The sequence below is a fragment of the Numenius arquata genome, chromosome 2 (genome assembly GCF_964106895.1).
Source record: "Numenius arquata chromosome 2, bNumArq3.hap1.1, whole genome shotgun sequence".
NCBI lineage: Eukaryota > Metazoa > Chordata > Aves > Charadriiformes > Scolopacidae > Numenius > Numenius arquata.
Window position 1 is genome coordinate 82,182,274 of NC_133577.1, and position 18,100 is coordinate 82,200,373.

The window sequence follows — 18,100 nt, forward strand, 5'->3', positions numbered from 1 at the left end:
AGAGGAGGTGCTGGCATTGCTTCCCACTCATCTCTGCTTTGGGCTGCCTGGGAGCAAGGGACCACCAGCACATGCTGCAGCACGGTGGCCTCAGCTTTGCCCCATGCCTATGCAAAGCCAGGAGGCACCATGCCAGCCTCATGCTGCATTTCAGAAATGTCTGCACTCATACCCTGGCAGCTTTCCCCAAATGCCTGCATAAATGTTATTTATGGAGGCTGTCTTGGGCAGAATGGACCGAGTGATCGCACACTTCAGATGTTCTTCCAAGCTCTATAAAAACAAAGGTCCACACCCACATCTGGTGCAACATCTGCTTGCAGGAAAAAGCATCTAGTGGCAGGAATGCCATTAAATTGTTTTAAAAACTGATTTAGTTGGCTAGCCTGGCTCAAATAAAGCATGAACAAAGATACTGTATGGGGTGGCTTACATATTTTGGATGTTAACAGATGTGCCCAAGGCTCAGGGAGATCAGAAGGTCATACTAAAGCTCAGACATGCTTGTGATGGCTTTCAAATACCTGTTAATCAGAATGAGACTGTTGTTCTTCCTCGGGGGTCTGGTTCACTAAAGCACTCTGCTGTGTACCACAGATTATGTCACCTGCTTATATCAATAATTAGTTTTGATGCTAAGTTCTTCATGCTTGTCAGGTGTAGTTTTATGACTTCACCTTCAGAAAGTTAAGCCCTTTTTTTTCTGCAACCACCATCCATTTGAAAAATTGAAGAAAAGCCTTAGTCAGTGTGTATTCAGAGACCCTCCCCACCCAAGACCCTCTGCTTAAACACTGCAACAGCTTGAACTCTCCAGAGCTGTATCATCCTTTTTTCTACAAACCACATCCCCAAATGATGGTACAACCCCCAGAAAAAAATAGTAGCTGAAAGAAAAAAGAAAGAGTGCTTAAAAAAAAAGGATCTTAAGTTTTGACATTGTTCTGAGTAGGAGCTGTCATACTCATACTCATCATCAGAAGCACATTTAAACTTCCATGAATTAACTTTTCTCATGCTATTTCAGATTCAGCCTAGAATAAATGAAATCAGGTCTTTTTTTTTGGAACAGTGGTATGACACTGCATGGGATCCTCTTTTAAATTTCAAGGTAATTGAAATTTTGAGAGGTTGGCTGTACTTACCAGACCTCCCTGGGCTACCTGCCTCTAAGAGTAAACTGTACGGTTTTGGCATCACTAATTTCCATCAGTAGGCCTGATTCAGCCTCTAACTTACAGTGCACTCCAACTTTCAGCAGCCCAGTGAGTGGTGTACCTGACTGCATTTTCCTCTCCTCCTTCTTCTTGTGCCTCTACAGCCCCGAAGGAGCTGCAGGTTCCTCAGGAAGGGAAGATGTTGCAGATCAGCTGATAAGCAGCACCTTGCTGGGCTCCCAGACGCTGCCTCACACTGAGTTTCAAGACTCCAGAAACCAGGAGACCTGGTATTTTGAGATGTAAGATACTGTGCTTCACATGTGCATGACTGTGGTTCCTGGTATCTGCTGAGTTTGAGACTGAGCAGACCCGAGAGTTATGAACGTTTCCTCAGGATGCTGTGACCTCCCAGCACCACCAAGGGCCATTCCAAATGTGCATGCCTGAGCCCCTGGCCCCTTAACGTCACTCTTCCCAATAAATCTTACCTGGAGCCAAACGTCTTCACTCACTAGAAGGTTTTTGTTTGAGGTTGTTTTTCTCAAGTATAATAATTTTATAGATTAAAATTGTATAGGAAAACATTTTTTGGAAACTGTCTTATTTCAAATAGATACAATTCAAAGTTATTTTTATGCAGTGGAGGACAACAGACATGAAGATGCACCTGATGGGTAATGCTTGGTAAAGTTTATTTGAATAAGAGGGCCAGTAAGGTGAGCAGGCAAGCAATTGACCAGTAAATATAAATCTGATTTGTCTGTTGTCTTGAAATATTCCATGGCAATTTGATTATAGTAGCTTCCTAAATTACTGTCTTCTCTCAGTAACTGCTCATTGTTCCACACCTCTCATTTTGATAGACGACTTTTCCTTTAACTATAACATAGTCGATCAATGCTTCATGTCCCCCAAACTGGTAAATCAAGTGCTCCCACCTAAAAGGACAAGATGTTTAAGAATATCCAGACTTGCATAAAAGCAGATCACATACCTAGTATACCTGGCAATTACAAAAGATTTGCTTGAACCATCGGAAAACACTATTCCATATTTACATGTTGAAGGAACTTGTTGCAGGAATACAGCGAGTTAATGTACAAATCAGTAGAGAATTCCTTCCACAAAATAAACAGGTATTATCTTTAGATAATTTGTAATTAGACATGGATTCTTTGTAATATTAGCCCTAAAATTTTTAGGCTTTATTTTCCAACTCGAGTGATTAAGGTGACAGAAAGTGGGTCTAAAATGCTAGCAGTGTCCCTGTTTCAGGTGAAAATAACTTCACAGGGAATTCACTAACCTCTCCCCTATTCACAATATGTTAAAAAACAAAGCCCCTTATGTTAAATCACATTTCAAACAACAATGGAAGAACAAACCTTGATGAATTTATGATAACAAGATCCCCCTGCTTGCCAGTCTCTATGGAGCCATGCGTGTCCGATTTTCCCAGAGCATAAGCTGCATTAATGGTGGCAGCTGCTAGTGCTTCATTCATTGACATCTTCATGTTTACGCAGGCCAGATGCATCACCATAGGCTAGCAGGCAAGTTAAGTGGAAAATGGGAGTTACCAGTAACACGAATCAAGCTGTTCATGCCTCAGATCCCTAAGCACTCTCCTCCCTCCTTGTGCAACAGAAGGAGTTGTCCTGAATGATGTAAATCTTGCCAACTCCAAAATGAGAACTCTAAAATCAGGAACTTTGAGAGCCTTTTTTTATAAGCCTTTTAGTGCATATGAAGAATAGAAGCCCTTCTGGTTTCAAGAATTTCTGGCAAAAGCTACCAACCCACATAAATAAGCATGAACAATTGTCTAAGCTGGGCACACAGCTCCCTTTGCAGACACAAGGACCGTTTAAAGTGTGCAAATACCTATATACAAATTGTACAGGTAAGAGATTTCATAATTTTGTGTTGGTTTAAGTATGAGGAATGGCTTACCATTGAAAAACAGTACGCGTTAGGATTAAAGTCACTGCCAAGAGCAACTATAACTCCTTCTTCTAACATTTTTCTAGCTGGAGGTTGCTTCAGTCTAGTGGGAAAAAGACACTTGTCAGCACAACTCGCTTAGTTATTACATGATGAATTACAAGAGCAAAAGTCATCACTCGGTTTGGCTGCACTCATGCCTTCAGTCGCACTCATCCTTTTGGAGACAAAAGGTCAAATTCTCCTCTTGGGTCTCTACCTGTCACTGTATGGACAGCAGACATGGGAACTGTGATGCACTGCTTTTGCAGTAATAGCCTGTGGCAGCAGCCAGTATCAAGCATCAGGCTCCAGGCCACTGAAATTCTGATATTTAGCCAGATCTCAGCTGCTTAAGGATTTACAAGGTGAAAATCTTAATTTCGCAAAAAAGTAATTTCTTAGTCCTTATAGCTTCAAGGACAGTTTCCCAAATATGAGCAGTGACATAGGCAATGCAATCGTCCCTTCCCGATTCTCCTGGCAATTCAAAATAATATGTTGAGGCTGTGAATTTACTTTGTATACATTAGAGGATTTTCTCACTTAACAATGTTAATGTAAAAGATATCTCAGTGTTGCCTGGGTAAAATCAGATGAGAGCTTTAAAATGCTACCCACAGCCTTTCAGCAATTTTGATAACCAAATGATTCATTTCACAGCAAAACCTTCTGCAAGAGAGCCCATACATACATTGCAGATAAAATTTACCTGAAAAGAAGCCAACTCAGTTTTCACAGTCCAAATGGATTAAAGAAAAACAGTCCAGTTTTATTCTTAAACAAATGCCTGATTATCATCTTAGCCTGTCATAAGGCTTAAATTCCAGTGTTGACTGAACCACTCAAAATCTACTGTGAGACTTCTCAGAAGTAGGGAATTGCTTCATTTTTGAGGATCCCCACCAAAACCAAGAAATGAGTAGGCTCATTCAGCTCTTTGTGTTTGTGATTGCCTTCCCTGATCCAGCCTGATCCTTAAGGCACAGACACAAGCTTATGCTTTTACACTAAAAGATCCTAAAACCACAAGCATGGTTTTGCTGTTAGAAAAGTTTTCCTCCCATCTAGTGGCCTTACCTTAGCATGTAGGCAGTTGTTGGTAAAAGGACAGCAGCACACTTAGCTCTTGCCATCGCTGTGATACCTTCATCACTAATTTCTTCCAGGTGGCTGATAGCCCGGGCTCCTAGTTCAGCTCCAAGCTAAGCAAATTTTCAAGAAAATTACTCACTGTTCTCAATTAATTCGGTAAAGCAGTGTTGTTATCAAATGACTGGAGGAGACAATTCACTATTAATATAAATTAGCTACAAGAAAAAAAAAATAACAAATGCTTGAAAGAACAAAAAAAAATGCAGAGACAAAAGGGGTATTAACCATCCACCAAGTGGAAGTGCACCTTTATTGCTGTTTTTAAAAGACTAACATGCAAACTATGCGATAGCTATGGATAAAACCATTATCCATTCCTGTTCACAAAGCATCCAGCAGACAAAGATTGACAAAACTGACACTGGCTGCAGAACTAGTACTGCAACTGCTGCCTTCAACGGTGAAGCACCAAAAAGGCTTTTGTGATCAATCAGATTTTTGTTTTGTTTCTGTGTTGTTTTTTTTAAATACAGCAGAGAGTAACTTGATCCCACAGGAAAGAAGCAATGTGTAAATGATGGTAACACATGGTCTCAGTGACTTTCTTTATCAAGACATTTGGGAGCCTATTCTTGACTAAACCATCCCTCTGAGTGTGATCACTGCACATCTGACTTGTTGCTGCTAACAGGAGATTTAAGGAAAAAAGATTTTTCAAGTTGCATAGAAACCATGTTTTTGTCATTCTTGGGTTCACGGATATCCACCTTCCCCATCTGCATCCCACGTAAAAGATAAGCAAAGTCAATGTTTGATTAGGCAGTGCGTGTTAGTCCCAGAGGTCAAGGCTTCCTCCCATGTCCTTAACTCCAAAGCCACACAAGGGCTGCACTTTCTGTCATCTGATAGGAATAGACGTCTATGAATGGTCTATTTTATAAAGTCTTAGAAAAGAAAACCTTGGTTTTGAAAACTGCAATTCTTTCAAAGATTCAGCTCTCACAAATGCAAAGCAAAAAGCAAAAATGGCTTAACTGAATGTTGAGAAAGACGTACCTCAGCAGATTTCATCGGATGGAGTTCATCACCATGGAAGTTAATCTGTAACCCTATATCTTTTCCAGCTTGAAGAATTCTCCTAGTAGAATCCAGATCAAAGACTCCCTTCTCACAGAACACATCTATATTGTTAACATGTATTTCACCACTTAGTTTGAGTTCTTTCAGTTTAGGGAGATGGTTATTGATAATGTCATCTGTGGCTTCAGTAGCAGTTTTCCCCCTAATGAAAAGAAAATGTTACAGACCCGTAAGAATAACACCCTTGAAGTCTGGCAAACATCCAAATTGTACATGCAATTACAAGATTATTTAGAAAATGATGCAAATACAAATCACTCAAAACCTTCAGACTAAAAAATTTAAAGCTACTGTAATTCATGTACTCTCAAACACTAAATACTTTCAATTCAAAGAATATTAGATTGTATTACTAAATATTTTTTATAAGGTTACCTTCTTGGATGCTAACCAAGAAATGGGAATATTAAAACAAATTCTTCTGCTTTCCTATTCATATATTCTGACCTACTTATACTGTGTTTTAGAATAAATACATTTTAAATACGTAAATGATTATTTAAATACTTTAAACGTAATATTTTTAATATTAATATTTTAAATGTAATATTTTTATGCAAGTATCAAAGCTCAAAGGGGATGTGCAGCACAAATATTTTAAATTGACCTCTCCTCCTTTTATATCATGCAGAGTGATAGCAAGATAACTCTTTCTAAATCAGAGGGGCCTCCTGAGGTTCCATCTGCCAAAGTCAGAACCATTTATGAACCCTCTATTACACAAAGATAACCCAGGAGAGATCAGTAAATGCCTTTCAAAGAGTGAACAATCCCAAAATATGCAGTTGAGTTAGTATTTTCCAATTTTAAGATGTAAAGATAAGTGACATACTGCAGCTAAATGCCTGTGACGTCTCAATCCTCATTTCAGGCACTGCAAGGTATGCGCAGACTGGCATTCTATGGGTGCTATACGTGGGAGAGTTGGGAGCTTTACAGGGGCAGTAAATTCAAGAAGCCATGTTCTGCTCTGATTTACAAACAGGTTGTGCCATCATAAAGCAGAGCAGAACCCAGCCTGTGGCCCTTCTTTTGTTCAGCTGTCACTGAAACAGCCACTGAGGTCTCTCAGGCTTTTACCATGCCAAGCCTTCTCCCTTTTCTTCTTTTACTCTGCAGCCTTTGGAGCAATTTGGACTGAAAGATTAGGACCAGAGCCAAGACAAAGCAGAGGGAAATGTCTTGGTTTCAGTTTTTTTGGGGGGACATAATGCCCAAGAATTCAAAACTGTCATTGTTCTAAGGCAAGAGACTTCTGCTCAGGAAATCACTTTGAAAATTTCTCCCTCAAGATGAAAAGGGCCCAGTGAAGCTTTGCCAATCAAAAAAAAAAAAAAAAAAAAAAAGAAAAGAATGAGACATCCTCAAAATCATGAATTTGATTCAAAATGATGACACGAAGGATGATAGAGCAGTTATTTTTCTGCCCCCTGCTATGAGCTTTTTAGGTTCATTTCCTAAAGAACTGGGAGTTCTGAGGCTGGAAATATTTTTAATAGTGATGGACAGGAACAAGGATCACTATAAACAGAGCAGCCTTATTTTTCTCTAGGATGGCTCAGAGGAAAGTAGCCTGCACCATGTGGCGCATGCTTCGGTACGTACTGCCTATCACCAATGCACTGTATCACAGTCCCACAGAATAACTGTGGTTGTAAGGACCTCTGGAGCTCATCTGATCCAACCCCTGGTTGCAGAGCAGGGTCAGCTTGAATCATGTGTCAATGTTGCCTTCTAGAAGTAGAAAATCAGGCTGAATTACCATACACCTAGAAATCATGAACAGACACACGCAGCAAGTTCTCAACATCTGCCCACAGCTAATTTCCAGGTGGGAAAAGAAGAATAACCATTGCTGGCAAGTCCGGAGCAAAGCTCCTTTGAAGAGTTCACATACTGAAGCTTTACAAGCCACATATTGCAAGACTTGGCAACATAGATGAGCTGACACCTTTATCAATTAACTGAACTTTCTGGTGATGCTTCTGCTGTAAGAGCTCAGACTTGCAACAGTAAATTAAGCCAAGTGTAAGAATCAAGCAAGCGAATGGCTGAGCAAGGACTTCACAAAGTTCCTCGGCAGCAGCCCCGCAGGGGTCTAAGCTGCATTTTTTTGTGAGCACACATAACGTTGCCCTCTTGTTTTACATTAAGTAGAAGGATTTTAAATTGATTCAATGTTAGCAGATTGGCAGTAACAAATATGCATGAGTATAATCATTTCAAAATCATCAGAAAATTACTAGACTTTTAATGGCTATCTAGTCAAGAGTTGCCATTAAGTACCTACCACAAAAAAAAGGAATTACATTTTAAGACCTACATAAATCAAGAAGATTTAAATAAAAATAGTTAAACCAATCCTACTCTTTTGTTTGTATGATTTATGCGTAACTGAACTGCAGCACAGTTCTGTGGAATATAATGGTGAAAGAAAACTGACATGAGCTTAAATGACTTGGAAGATGTCTGTTTAACAACTTCTAGAATCCACAAGATCATCATCTCATTTGCATAAATAATATCAAAGAGCAATTCCCAGCCCCAAGCCTGTGGGCAACATGTTCCCCTTACGATCCTCCACTGTTACTGAAGCTGCAGGAAATTGAGAGTTTAAAGTCAGAGCTCAAAAAGGCGGGATGCTTTGCTCAGCATGCTAGTGGCCCAGATGTTCAGGAGGCAGCCAAGGGCTGATAACTATGGCTCTGAACATCTGGCCTCAGAACAGGGAAGGACCACAGAATTCCTCCTGGTCAAAATAAACATCTGAGGCAGAGACTAAGTTTGAAGGGTAGCAGAAAATTCAAACAAAATATTGTAGACATGAACATTGGAATGAAAAGAGAAGAGGATTTAAGAAGGCCCAACTGGAAAATACAGATAATTCACTATTTTCGTCAGGAAATTTCCTCAAATCCCCAACTACCTTTTCTCCTTACTTACAATACAATATCTTCACTACCTGTATTTTGTTATGCCTAATGTGCATCAGTGGGGACAGAACTTTGCAGAGAAGGAGGCAGTACACCTGTCTTTCTAAAACATAGGATTTGATAGGTTTGTAAGAATGTTGGAATTTATTTCCTTAGTTTATAGAAATGCTTGAAATATTTTTGGTGGGAAAGACTATTGGGATTTTGACTGAATTTCTCCTAAGACGTTTTAGGGGAGGAGGGAAGGAAGGGCTGAGAAATATATATAGATTGCAGTAAAACCTCAATTATATTTTACCATTAAGTCCTCCAAATTTTAGTAAAACTTCTTGAAATAAATATTTGGTGTTTTCAGCAGATTTTAGTTGCCTTTATCTCAACCATCCTTCCAAAAGGATTCCTTTTGAATAGTTACACTAACAAAAGATAATTTCCCGTCCTGCCCCGAATACACAATAATTAGACTGCAAATGAATTTTTCTAGGTCATGTTTTCTTGAATGCCAGAAGTAGTAATTTTTTTTTTTTGGTGTATGCTTTTTTTTCTTTTAATAAGCGTCTCTTAAATATTGCCACAGTATCCCTGTGATGATAGGCCTGCCTCCATCTCACATGCCTTGTTTTGTGGCAGCCTACTGCTTCATCTGTCAAAAATATGTTTCACATACACCTACCTAGCTAAAACTCCTCATTAATTCTTTCATACAATGAAATCTGGTAACTTGAAGATGTTATTTTCATCATAGGAGGGAAAAAAAAGGTCAAAGTGAGAAAGGCTTGTTATGGTATGTGTACTTCAGCCATTAAAATAGTTGTGATTAAGCACATTTACTTTAATCTTCTACTCATCTCATACCTATTAGATGTATGCAATTCTTCATTGCATGGAAGCATAATTAAGCTTTTTTTACTGAGGTATATAAGGATTAAACACAATATTTTTTTTTATTAGTTGGTCAAAATAAAAGCTCATGGCAGAGACTAAGCTTGAAGGGTAGCAGCAAACCCAAGCAGAATAACTGTCTACAGGAAACTCTGTAATCCCTGTTATGTTCAGTGTGAGCATCAGCTGGAGGCAGGGATTCTGTGCTAAGCTTATGCTGGCATTTAGTAGCCATTAAATAATACTTCCCCATGTTCCTTCAAATTAAAATTTAGGAGAGCCTTCTGTAAATACTGTCTATTGTTTCAAATAAGTTATATTTTAGGAGGGCTGGGCAGAAGAAACCTTTCTGAAAACAACAGTCAATTTTCAATGCAAAGCAGTAATACTTAACAAGAGCAAGAAAAATCAAGTCATATTACTTCGGCACAGAATGAGCTCCACAGTACGTTGAAGAAATGCTAATATCCATGGATTGCTTAGCGCGTTCAATCACCCTGAGCATTTTGAGCTCTGTTTCTAAGTTTAGGCCATATCCACTCTTGCACTCAACCAAGGTAGAACCTGCTCTGCGCATGCGTTCAAGTCGGTGTTTGAAAGTATTGAACAGCTCTTCTTCCGAGGCTTTCCGAGTGTGTTCCACAGTAAAATGTATTCCTCCCCCCGCCTGGTGGATCTCCATATAGGACGCACCTGCCAGCTTGGGGAAAAAAAGAAAACGAAAACCAACCCCCGCCATACAATTAGCTATTAAATGTGCATTTTCAATCCAAGGGAGTCTGGAAAGTTCCTTGAAGTGTCTGCAGTGAGACAGAAAAAGAAGGGGCAAAAAAATCCACATTAACTTTTCCTCCCTCCCCCTTGTCTTTCCCCTCCACTTAAGTGAAGAAATGATGTAAGAAGCGACATAAAGAGAATTACTCCAAAGATTTGCTTCCCTCTGAGCCCAAGGGGAAAACCTATCTCTAGTTCAAAAATTCATTATGTGGAAAAAAAGAGAAAAAAAATCAAGATTTAGATGGTAACAGAAGGCAGCACTGCTGTATTGTTCCAATTAATGCAAAAATATATGAAGGCTGGCGGCAAAGGCTGCAGCTACACTCCTCTCAGCCTACCAGTATCATCCCTCCTCCCTCAGTTAGATTATCTGACAGGAATTATGTATTTTTCTACAGATGAAAGATGGGAGTCGCTAGAAAGTAGAAATAGTTACACATAAAAAAAAAAAAAAAAAAAGAGGAAGAAAAATCCAGCTGTGTAATCTTATGCTATTACCTTCATTGCAAACTCATGGACCCTATCACCAGCCCACACTGGATGTGTATGTGCATCTACCAGGCCTAAAGAAAACAAAGCAAATACACACTCAGGTCATTTCACTGTGTAAAAGAAAAGCTTATGAACGTGCAAACAAATGAAATGGACAGCAGAAGCTCCCCTATAAAGCCTCTATTGGTTAGAGAAAAAGAAAATTCCAACCAGACAAAAATCTAGGATTTTCTTCAAAAAGAAACTATTAACTATAGTTATTAACTTTCCATTTTTTTAGGTGTGACACCTAAAGTGTCTCTAGGTAAGTGCATCAGTTGCTGAGTTTTTCATGTTGTTTTGATGACATTTTCAAACTGTGGAAGAAATTATAAACGACAGACTTTGAAAGAGTTCATCGGACTTTAAGTCTGCGTTCTTTAAAAAGAGCAAAGTGCTTAGACTGGGCTTAGTACAGTAGCACTTACTCTTGCAAAAGTCCACTTAATCCAGCAGGAGCTTTTTCTACCAGCTGTGAAACCAACATTACTGAACGCCCAAGGCCATTGCAAACAAAACAGTGGTCTAACAGCTCATGCGATAATACCACTTCAAAGTTTAACATGCAATAGATTTGCCCGGTTTGTTGGGTGTTTTTTTTTAATCAGATAAATTTGCAGAGTATGTGACTTAAAATTCTGTGCTGCCCTTTTGCCTCCAACTGCCTGCGGGCAGGACGGAGAGGCTGAGCCCACGACTGATGGACGGAAAGGGTGGAGAAAAAGAGCTGTGAAGCTGAAAAGTCACTAGGTAGGCCAGCTGCATTACTGTTGTGATCTGTGACACAGGGGAACAGATGAAACAAGAGGGGACAGAGCTCTACCATGAAGCCAAAAAAAATCCCCATCCCAAATGCTGCAATTTTCTCCTTGCAGCACTCCCAACGAGGAAGCTACGATACTCTGCCCCTCAACACAAGGTGTTACCACATCAGCACTGAATACAGAGGAAAAAGGGCAGAGGGATGTTCAACACATATTTACTTTGTCTCTAAGCACTTGCTGCCATTCGGTGTTGTATCATTATGAAAAAATACACCTACCTGGTAAGACACACTTCCCAGAGCAGTCAATGATTCTTTCAAATGTTGCTCCTGAAAACTGATTGCGAATAACATCTGCCTGGCCCACAGCTTTGATGCAGCCATCTCTGCAAACAACAGATAATGAAGAAAGGCAGTGTGAGCCTGTTGGAAAGTCAGGCGCTCACTGAGAGAGCTCCTGGAGCAGCAACTCTCTGAAAGCAGGGGCAGGGACCTTCAGCAGGACTGAAGATGCAGACAGGAGGTGGTTCGCTAATCTTACAGATGCACAGAAAATGATGGGGTAATGCCATGGATATCTTGTTCGCCATAACACTTGTCATGTCCTCTGCTTAGATCCCTCAAGACGATACCTTGGAACTCTTTCGTTCTGATTTCTGCTAGGCAACACTGTTTTTCTCTTGCGTATCAGCAAATATACAGCATTCCTCCAGGAAGTATCTGCAGGGCACCCTTCTCATGGAAATCAAACTGTCATCACCAGTGTCCACTGCCTGGACCTGACTCATACCCATGTGCCCATGGAAGCCACAGGGATAAATCTCTTTGGGGCTGATCTTCAGTTCAGCAGCAATTTCCTCCTAGTGGAGCTTGAGGATGGTCCTGGGAACCCTACACTGCACTGGAGGGATCCCCTCCGGCCATGCATGGAACTCCATCCACCCCACCTACTTAACAGGAGCTTCCTGGGGCGCAAGTGGCACCTCTGTCCTTTCAGCCTTGTCTTTCTCCAGCTCTTTTCAAGCCACTGGAATAGTAACCAGGAGTCATCACGGGTACTTCACTGGAAGTATCTCCATGCTACACGAATAAATTTTTAAGAGGCAAATAGCAGTTAGAGCATTTAGAAATGGGAGAGATATAATTATATACATTGATTATTAACTATAATTTCATTAGTTACACGAATTATTTAAAGGATTGTTATTAGTTCATATCAGTTCACCTAGAAACAAAGCAGAGAGGCAGAAGAGGATAGCAGTTATGATCAACACTGGGCTAGAAGTTATCCTCATGAGGCTGGACACAGCATGATAACATGGACACAGCATGATAACGGAAGTTATCATGATATAGACTGTGAAATAACCCAAATTCTGAAGGCATGTTTCCATGCAGGCAGATGGCTGCGGTCCCAGGGCAAGCCCCGGACCCAGGCAGCTCGGCAGCTGGTGAGCGGGCTGGTGGGGCGGGGGGGCAGCTCGCAGCGACCCCCTCTCACCATCACCCAGCCCCGCCGGCCCCTCGGCCCCCTCCTGCCATCAGCCCCACCGATCCCCCAACTCCCTCCCGCCATCAGCCCCTACGCCCCCCTGACCCCCTGCCACCATCAGCCCCCCACACTCACAGTCCCACCACTAAGCTGGCCCCCGGCAGCAGGGCGAGGCTGGCGGCTCCATCCCGCCGCAGGTACTCCTCTCCCCGGACACAGACCAGCACCAGCTGCTGGGCGTTCTCCAGCAGGAGCCGGTGCCGGCCCGCCATGGCTTGCAACAGGGACGCCGCTCGGCTCAAAGTCCTCCCTCCTCCAAAGTCCTCCTGCCCTGGCCTCGGGCCGGGCCTGACCCTCACCCTGCCCGGGTTGGTCTTTGCTAACCAGCCTCCCAACAGAGGGGGGAGGCATGGGAGTGGGAAGCAAAGCAGGGGGGCAGGCGGGATGATGGGTGGGGCATGGGTGATGTGGGTGGCAGTGGCCACCATCACTTGGCAGAAATTTGGGCTGGAAAAGCTACAGGCCTTTAAGAGTGAATTGGTGGCAGCCTGCTGTGCTAGGCGAGGGGTGCTGCTCTCGCTGAGGTCCGGGGCAACGTGACAACAGCCATACGTGGTGCTGGTTTATGATAAGCTCTGAAGCACCAGTTTTGCCAGCTGGGGATTCCTGGAGTGCTCTGCCCGGATTGCACCACCTGGAGATTTCCCCTTGCTAAGAAAACAGGAGCTTCTGAATTGGGAGCACTTGTCTGCCCACGTTCCCCCTCCCTGGCATCCATCAGCTCCCCGGCATCCATCACCTTGTTAGCATCCATCAGCTCCCCAGCATCCATCACCTCCCCAGCAACTCAGGACCAGCCCCTGAGGGATCATAACACCTTTCACTGTACTGGATATTCAGGCAGGCATTAATTTATCCAGGCAGATATTAATTTATCAAAGTCCACGGTCAACAGGTTTGTGTGATTTTGCTGCCCCCTACAGAATCCGGAGGGAAGAGGCAGAGAGCAAATATTTACTCTTGACGTGGATTTTTTGCTTTCTTCTCCCTTTAAACGTCCATAGCGAGTACAGGGCTCCAGCAATTCCCAGGCAGAAAATGGGGTGCATTTCTAAACAGGTGGTCCTAGCCAAAGAAAACAGCATACAACTTAGCTGAGAAGACCCTAAATCTTATCCTTGCAAAGAGACAAAACGCTGTGAACTCTAATTGTCTTGAGTGTATCGCTGACTGCGAAGAACCACGAGCTTTGGCCATAAGGACAGATGTGAGAAAGATACCAGTTCCTGTGTCTGGATGTGGCTGCATTCTCACTTGCAACAGGACACAGGTGCACACAAGCTCTCCTTTCCCCCTTCACTGTAGGGGTTTTAGGCGGGGGGGGGGGGGGGTGGTTGGGGGGTTTTTTTTGTTTGGTTTTTTTCAGCAAAGACCACCAGCTCTGTAAAGAACCATCTTTCACTGCCTATCTTACTGACCATAAAACCTTCACCTGTTCTAAGGATTTAAATCAGAACCTGCCCTTGGTTCTTGGAAAAGCCTAGTGCACAGAACTGAATTTTATCCTTACAGAGTGTAACAACACACATCTTACAGGTATAAAGTGGCTCTTTACCTGTCACCTCTCCTGTCAATCTTCTGCACGCTTAGTGAGAGACAATGTCTAAGAGGGGGGTGCTGAAGTCTGCAAAGAGCAGAAAAGGGTCCCTTCCTCTCCCTTTTCTACTCTACGACCATAGAATCATAGAATGGTTAGAGTTGGAAGGGACCTTAAAGGCTACAGGGCTCCAACCCCCCTGCCATGGGCAGGGACACCTCCCACTAGAGCAGGTTGCTCAAAGCCCCATCCAGCCTGGCCTTGAACACTTCCAGGCGTGGGCCACCCACAACTTCCCTGGGCAACCTGTTCCAGTGTCTCACCACCCTCACAGTAAAGAATTTATTCCTAGTATCTAATCTAAATCTCCCCTCTTTGAGTTTAAAACCATTACCCCTCCTATCCTATCACTACGCTCCCTGACAAAGAGGCCCTCCCCACATTTACAACAGGCCAGGACCACAGGAATTTTTAGCTTTTGTGAAGCTTGAGAGGACAGAAGGATAAAGGAGAAATTTTATTTTCCCCATGTGTAGAACAGGGATAATATGTCTGTGTTTGACGCCAGCACTGTGGTAAGCAATTACTGACAAGAGAAGGGCCAAAGTAATACAATGGTTGTAATTTACATTCACAAAGTCTACCTCTAGCTGCCTGGTCTCTGGTTGCAGAATGCCTCTCCAAACCATATCTCACAGGTAGCGCTTCTTCACTCCATCAGAGGCCCAAGCAGGGAGTCTCAGCTCAGCAGAGCAATGGCCTTTCATTAGGAAATGCTGATAGGTAAGGGACATTCAGTTAGCCTTAACGCTTAAAAGTAAACATTTGAAAACATGGTTATGTTTCTGCCAAAACATTTAACATTCCAGATGCCTGGTAACAAAGACAGACTTTCTTTTTATGACAGAGACTGGGAAAGCAACACTCCCATTTTGCAGTGTATCACCTTAACTCTATTAATGACATCGAAGCCTATGGATGTTTACAGCTGCCAGGAGGTTTTTGTTTGTGTGGATATTGGCTACCAGGTGGACACAAATTTGTCCCTCCTTAGTAGCAATTGTAGAGCCACACTTCAAGCTTCGTGACACAAAAGCAGCAGAATATTTCTTGGAGATGCTGGGGTGTAATGGATCTCCACATCTCACCTGCAGTGAAATCTTCACAACTATTTCCAAATAGTTTATGAGCAGGTTTAAAGACTAAGTGTATTTATATCGTAACTACATACAGACTGTGAACTATATAGACTGCCACATTTTCCTGTGTTTCAGATGGGAAAATAACTGGCATTTTGTTCAGAGCCTTCAGCCACTAAAGCAGAGCAGACCATGAAGAATGAGGTTCCTGCAAATACTGAAAATGACTTAAAGTTTTTCTTCTTAGAGGTGACACTTAGTTTCTTCTGAAACAAGGCTACAAAGCATTATAGCTGCATCCTCTTAATTAACCAATTTAGAGCTGAACGAATCATTACCAAAATATCAGCAGTCTGCAGTAAATACATCAGGGTATTTTTTAAAAGCTTTTCCTGTTGCTCATTCCACAGCCCGTATTTATCATCAATAGGAAGAGAAAAGGCTATTCCTGCAGCTCCTTCACTCTGCTCAGCAATGCAGCTTAGAACAACACAAGAAAGTCACATACACAGGCTGAAACGTTCTTTCCCTTCTGCTTCACGCTCATCTATATTCAGTATGAATACCTCATAGCAGAGCACTGTCATTGATGCTAAACTGAGTAATACATGAACGAACCATCTATTTTCTTTCGGAGTATGCAACTTGGAAGATTTAATTTATTCCAGGAATCACTTAAATGCAGGTATTTCCCTTGGCAATAATAGCATTTGTTGACATAGGTAATACTTAAAAGTTGTGGGGGTTTCATTTGTTTGTTTTTTCAGTATTCACTTTTCATTCTAATATTTTCAATTTGAAATTGAAATAATTGTCTGTTCCTCCAGCATTAGTTTTTTGGATGCCAACGGAAGATTAGAGACCTTTTCAAGAGTTAAATTCCCCATACTAAAATGCAATGGAAAAAAAGTAAGCACATTATTACAAAACTATGAAAAAACAAAAAAAAAAAAAAGAAAAAAGTTTATTTCCAGATATACAAAACACCTATTCTCTCATTTCTCCATCTTCTTCCTCTTCTTCCACACCTCTGATGTACAAAACATTATTGCACCTGTAAATAAAAACAAAGAGTTCCCTTAACTGTAAGTATTTTCATTTTCCACCCCTTGTATACACTGCTTTAAGCGTTTTCCTGCTTGAGTGTAGCCTGGCAACAGCCAAATGCTGCATAAGGAATTTCTGCTGTTGTCCTTTTCAGCTTTCCACGAGGTTCATAACAATTGCAAAAACCCCAAGTTTATAAAAGCGGTAACTGGTTCACAATGTTAAAGTGTTAAAGTGCTGAAGTACAAGCAGTGTTTACTTTTGGGTGAACGGTTGTAGTCAAGTCTAATCTCCAAGCACGCAAAACACTTTCAGTAGCAATATACTAATATACTCTACTAATGCCAAGGGATCAATAGATATACAATAATCTGGAAAACTAAACTATTTAGTTATCTGAAACAGGGATTGCAAACAGCACTTTAAAAATATTTCAAAATTAATTTTTCCTCCCCTCAGAAGGGATCTCATAGACTTCATGTAAGAGTTACTTTAACACTCAGCATCTTAGTTAGACAAAAAACACAGCATCTAGCAATGCAAGTTTTAACGCATGTGGTAAGAAGATTTAAAGCAACCCTGCATCTGCCATAAGTATCCTAATTACCTTATCAAAACTTCACCCAGGTGTCCAGACAACGCGCCGTCTATATACTCCTCTGTGTTTGCGAGCTTGGGAAGAAAAGCAGCAAGACTCAGAACGATTGTAACAGCAGCAGCTTCGCAAAGCGCACGGCGGCTTTGGCCTGCAGCGAGCGAACAGGGGGCGGCCCAGCGACCCCGCTCCCACCGCCAACCCTTCGGAAGTTCCCCACTTTGCCCCCCCCCGCTTCCCAGGCGCCGGGGCCCGACGCAAGCCCGCCCCAGGCGCCTCACCGGGAACCCCGGGGAGGCTCCTGCCCCGCCCCCGCCCCTCACCTGCATGTTCATGTAGCCGTCGACGGAGACGAGGTAGCCCTTGTACTCCATCCCCCACTTCAGCTTCACCATCACCGGCTTCCCCGTCAGCCCGTTCAGGAAGGGCTTGGGGTTGAGGGGCAGGCTCTGCCGGGGAGAGCAGTGGGTCAGAGCCGTCGACCGACCCGCCCGCCCCTCCCACTCCGTCCCGCCCCGGGACGGTTAACGGCCTCAGGACCGTTAACGGCCGCAGCTCCCGCTGCCCGCGTGCCCCCCTCGCCCCTGTCCCTCACCATGGCGGCGGCGGCGGCGCGCGGCAGGCAAGCGCAGGCGGGAAGCCCTCGTGCGCGCCGCGGGCGGCGGGAGAATGGGAGGCAGCGCCGCTCACGGGCTTCCACTTCCGGGGCCGCCGCCGCTCTCACCTCTGACCCCTCACCTCCGCCGAGCCGCACTTCCGATAGGCTGGGACACCCCCCTCACGCGCGAAGCAAAAAGCGGGCCTGCCCATTGGCTGGGCGGCGCCGAGGGGGTTCTTTCCCATTGGCCGGGCTGGCTGCCCTCGCCCTCTTCCATCCAATCGCGTGCCGTTGCTTTGCGGGGCGGGGGTGGTGCTGCTGTTGCCGGGCGCCTCAGGTCGCAAGGGCGGGCGGGAGGCGGAAAGGCC

At 43.1% G+C, this 18,100-nt stretch overlaps 2 protein-coding genes across 2 annotated transcripts; both read right to left on the bottom strand.

Annotated features, from left to right (window-relative positions):
• Nucleotides 1-1,829: 1,829 nt before the first annotated feature.
• On the bottom strand, nucleotides 1,830-13,064 carry AMDHD1 (amidohydrolase domain containing 1). Its single transcript, XM_074168682.1, has 9 exons — nucleotides 12,892-13,064; nucleotides 11,544-11,650; nucleotides 10,469-10,533; nucleotides 9,616-9,893; nucleotides 5,295-5,520; nucleotides 4,224-4,348; nucleotides 3,114-3,207; nucleotides 2,546-2,706; nucleotides 1,830-2,098 (listed from the first exon to the last, which is right to left on the bottom strand). The coding sequence occupies exons 1-9, from the start codon at nucleotides 13,026-13,028 to the stop codon at nucleotides 1,984-1,986; spliced, it is 1,308 nt and encodes a 435-aa protein (XP_074024783.1). The 5' UTR covers nucleotides 13,029-13,064; the 3' UTR covers nucleotides 1,830-1,983.
• A 1,787-nt stretch (nucleotides 13,065-14,851) lies between these two features.
• On the bottom strand, nucleotides 14,852-17,841 carry SNRPF (small nuclear ribonucleoprotein polypeptide F). The gene is made up of 4 exons (XM_074168570.1): nucleotides 17,730-17,841; nucleotides 17,458-17,583; nucleotides 17,147-17,211; nucleotides 14,852-16,546 (listed from the first exon to the last, which is right to left on the bottom strand). Exons 1-4 carry the CDS (start codon nucleotides 17,730-17,732, stop codon nucleotides 16,480-16,482), a joined length of 261 nt encoding a protein of 86 aa, XP_074024671.1. The 5' UTR covers nucleotides 17,733-17,841; the 3' UTR covers nucleotides 14,852-16,479.
• Nucleotides 17,842-18,100: the final 259 nt, after the last annotated feature.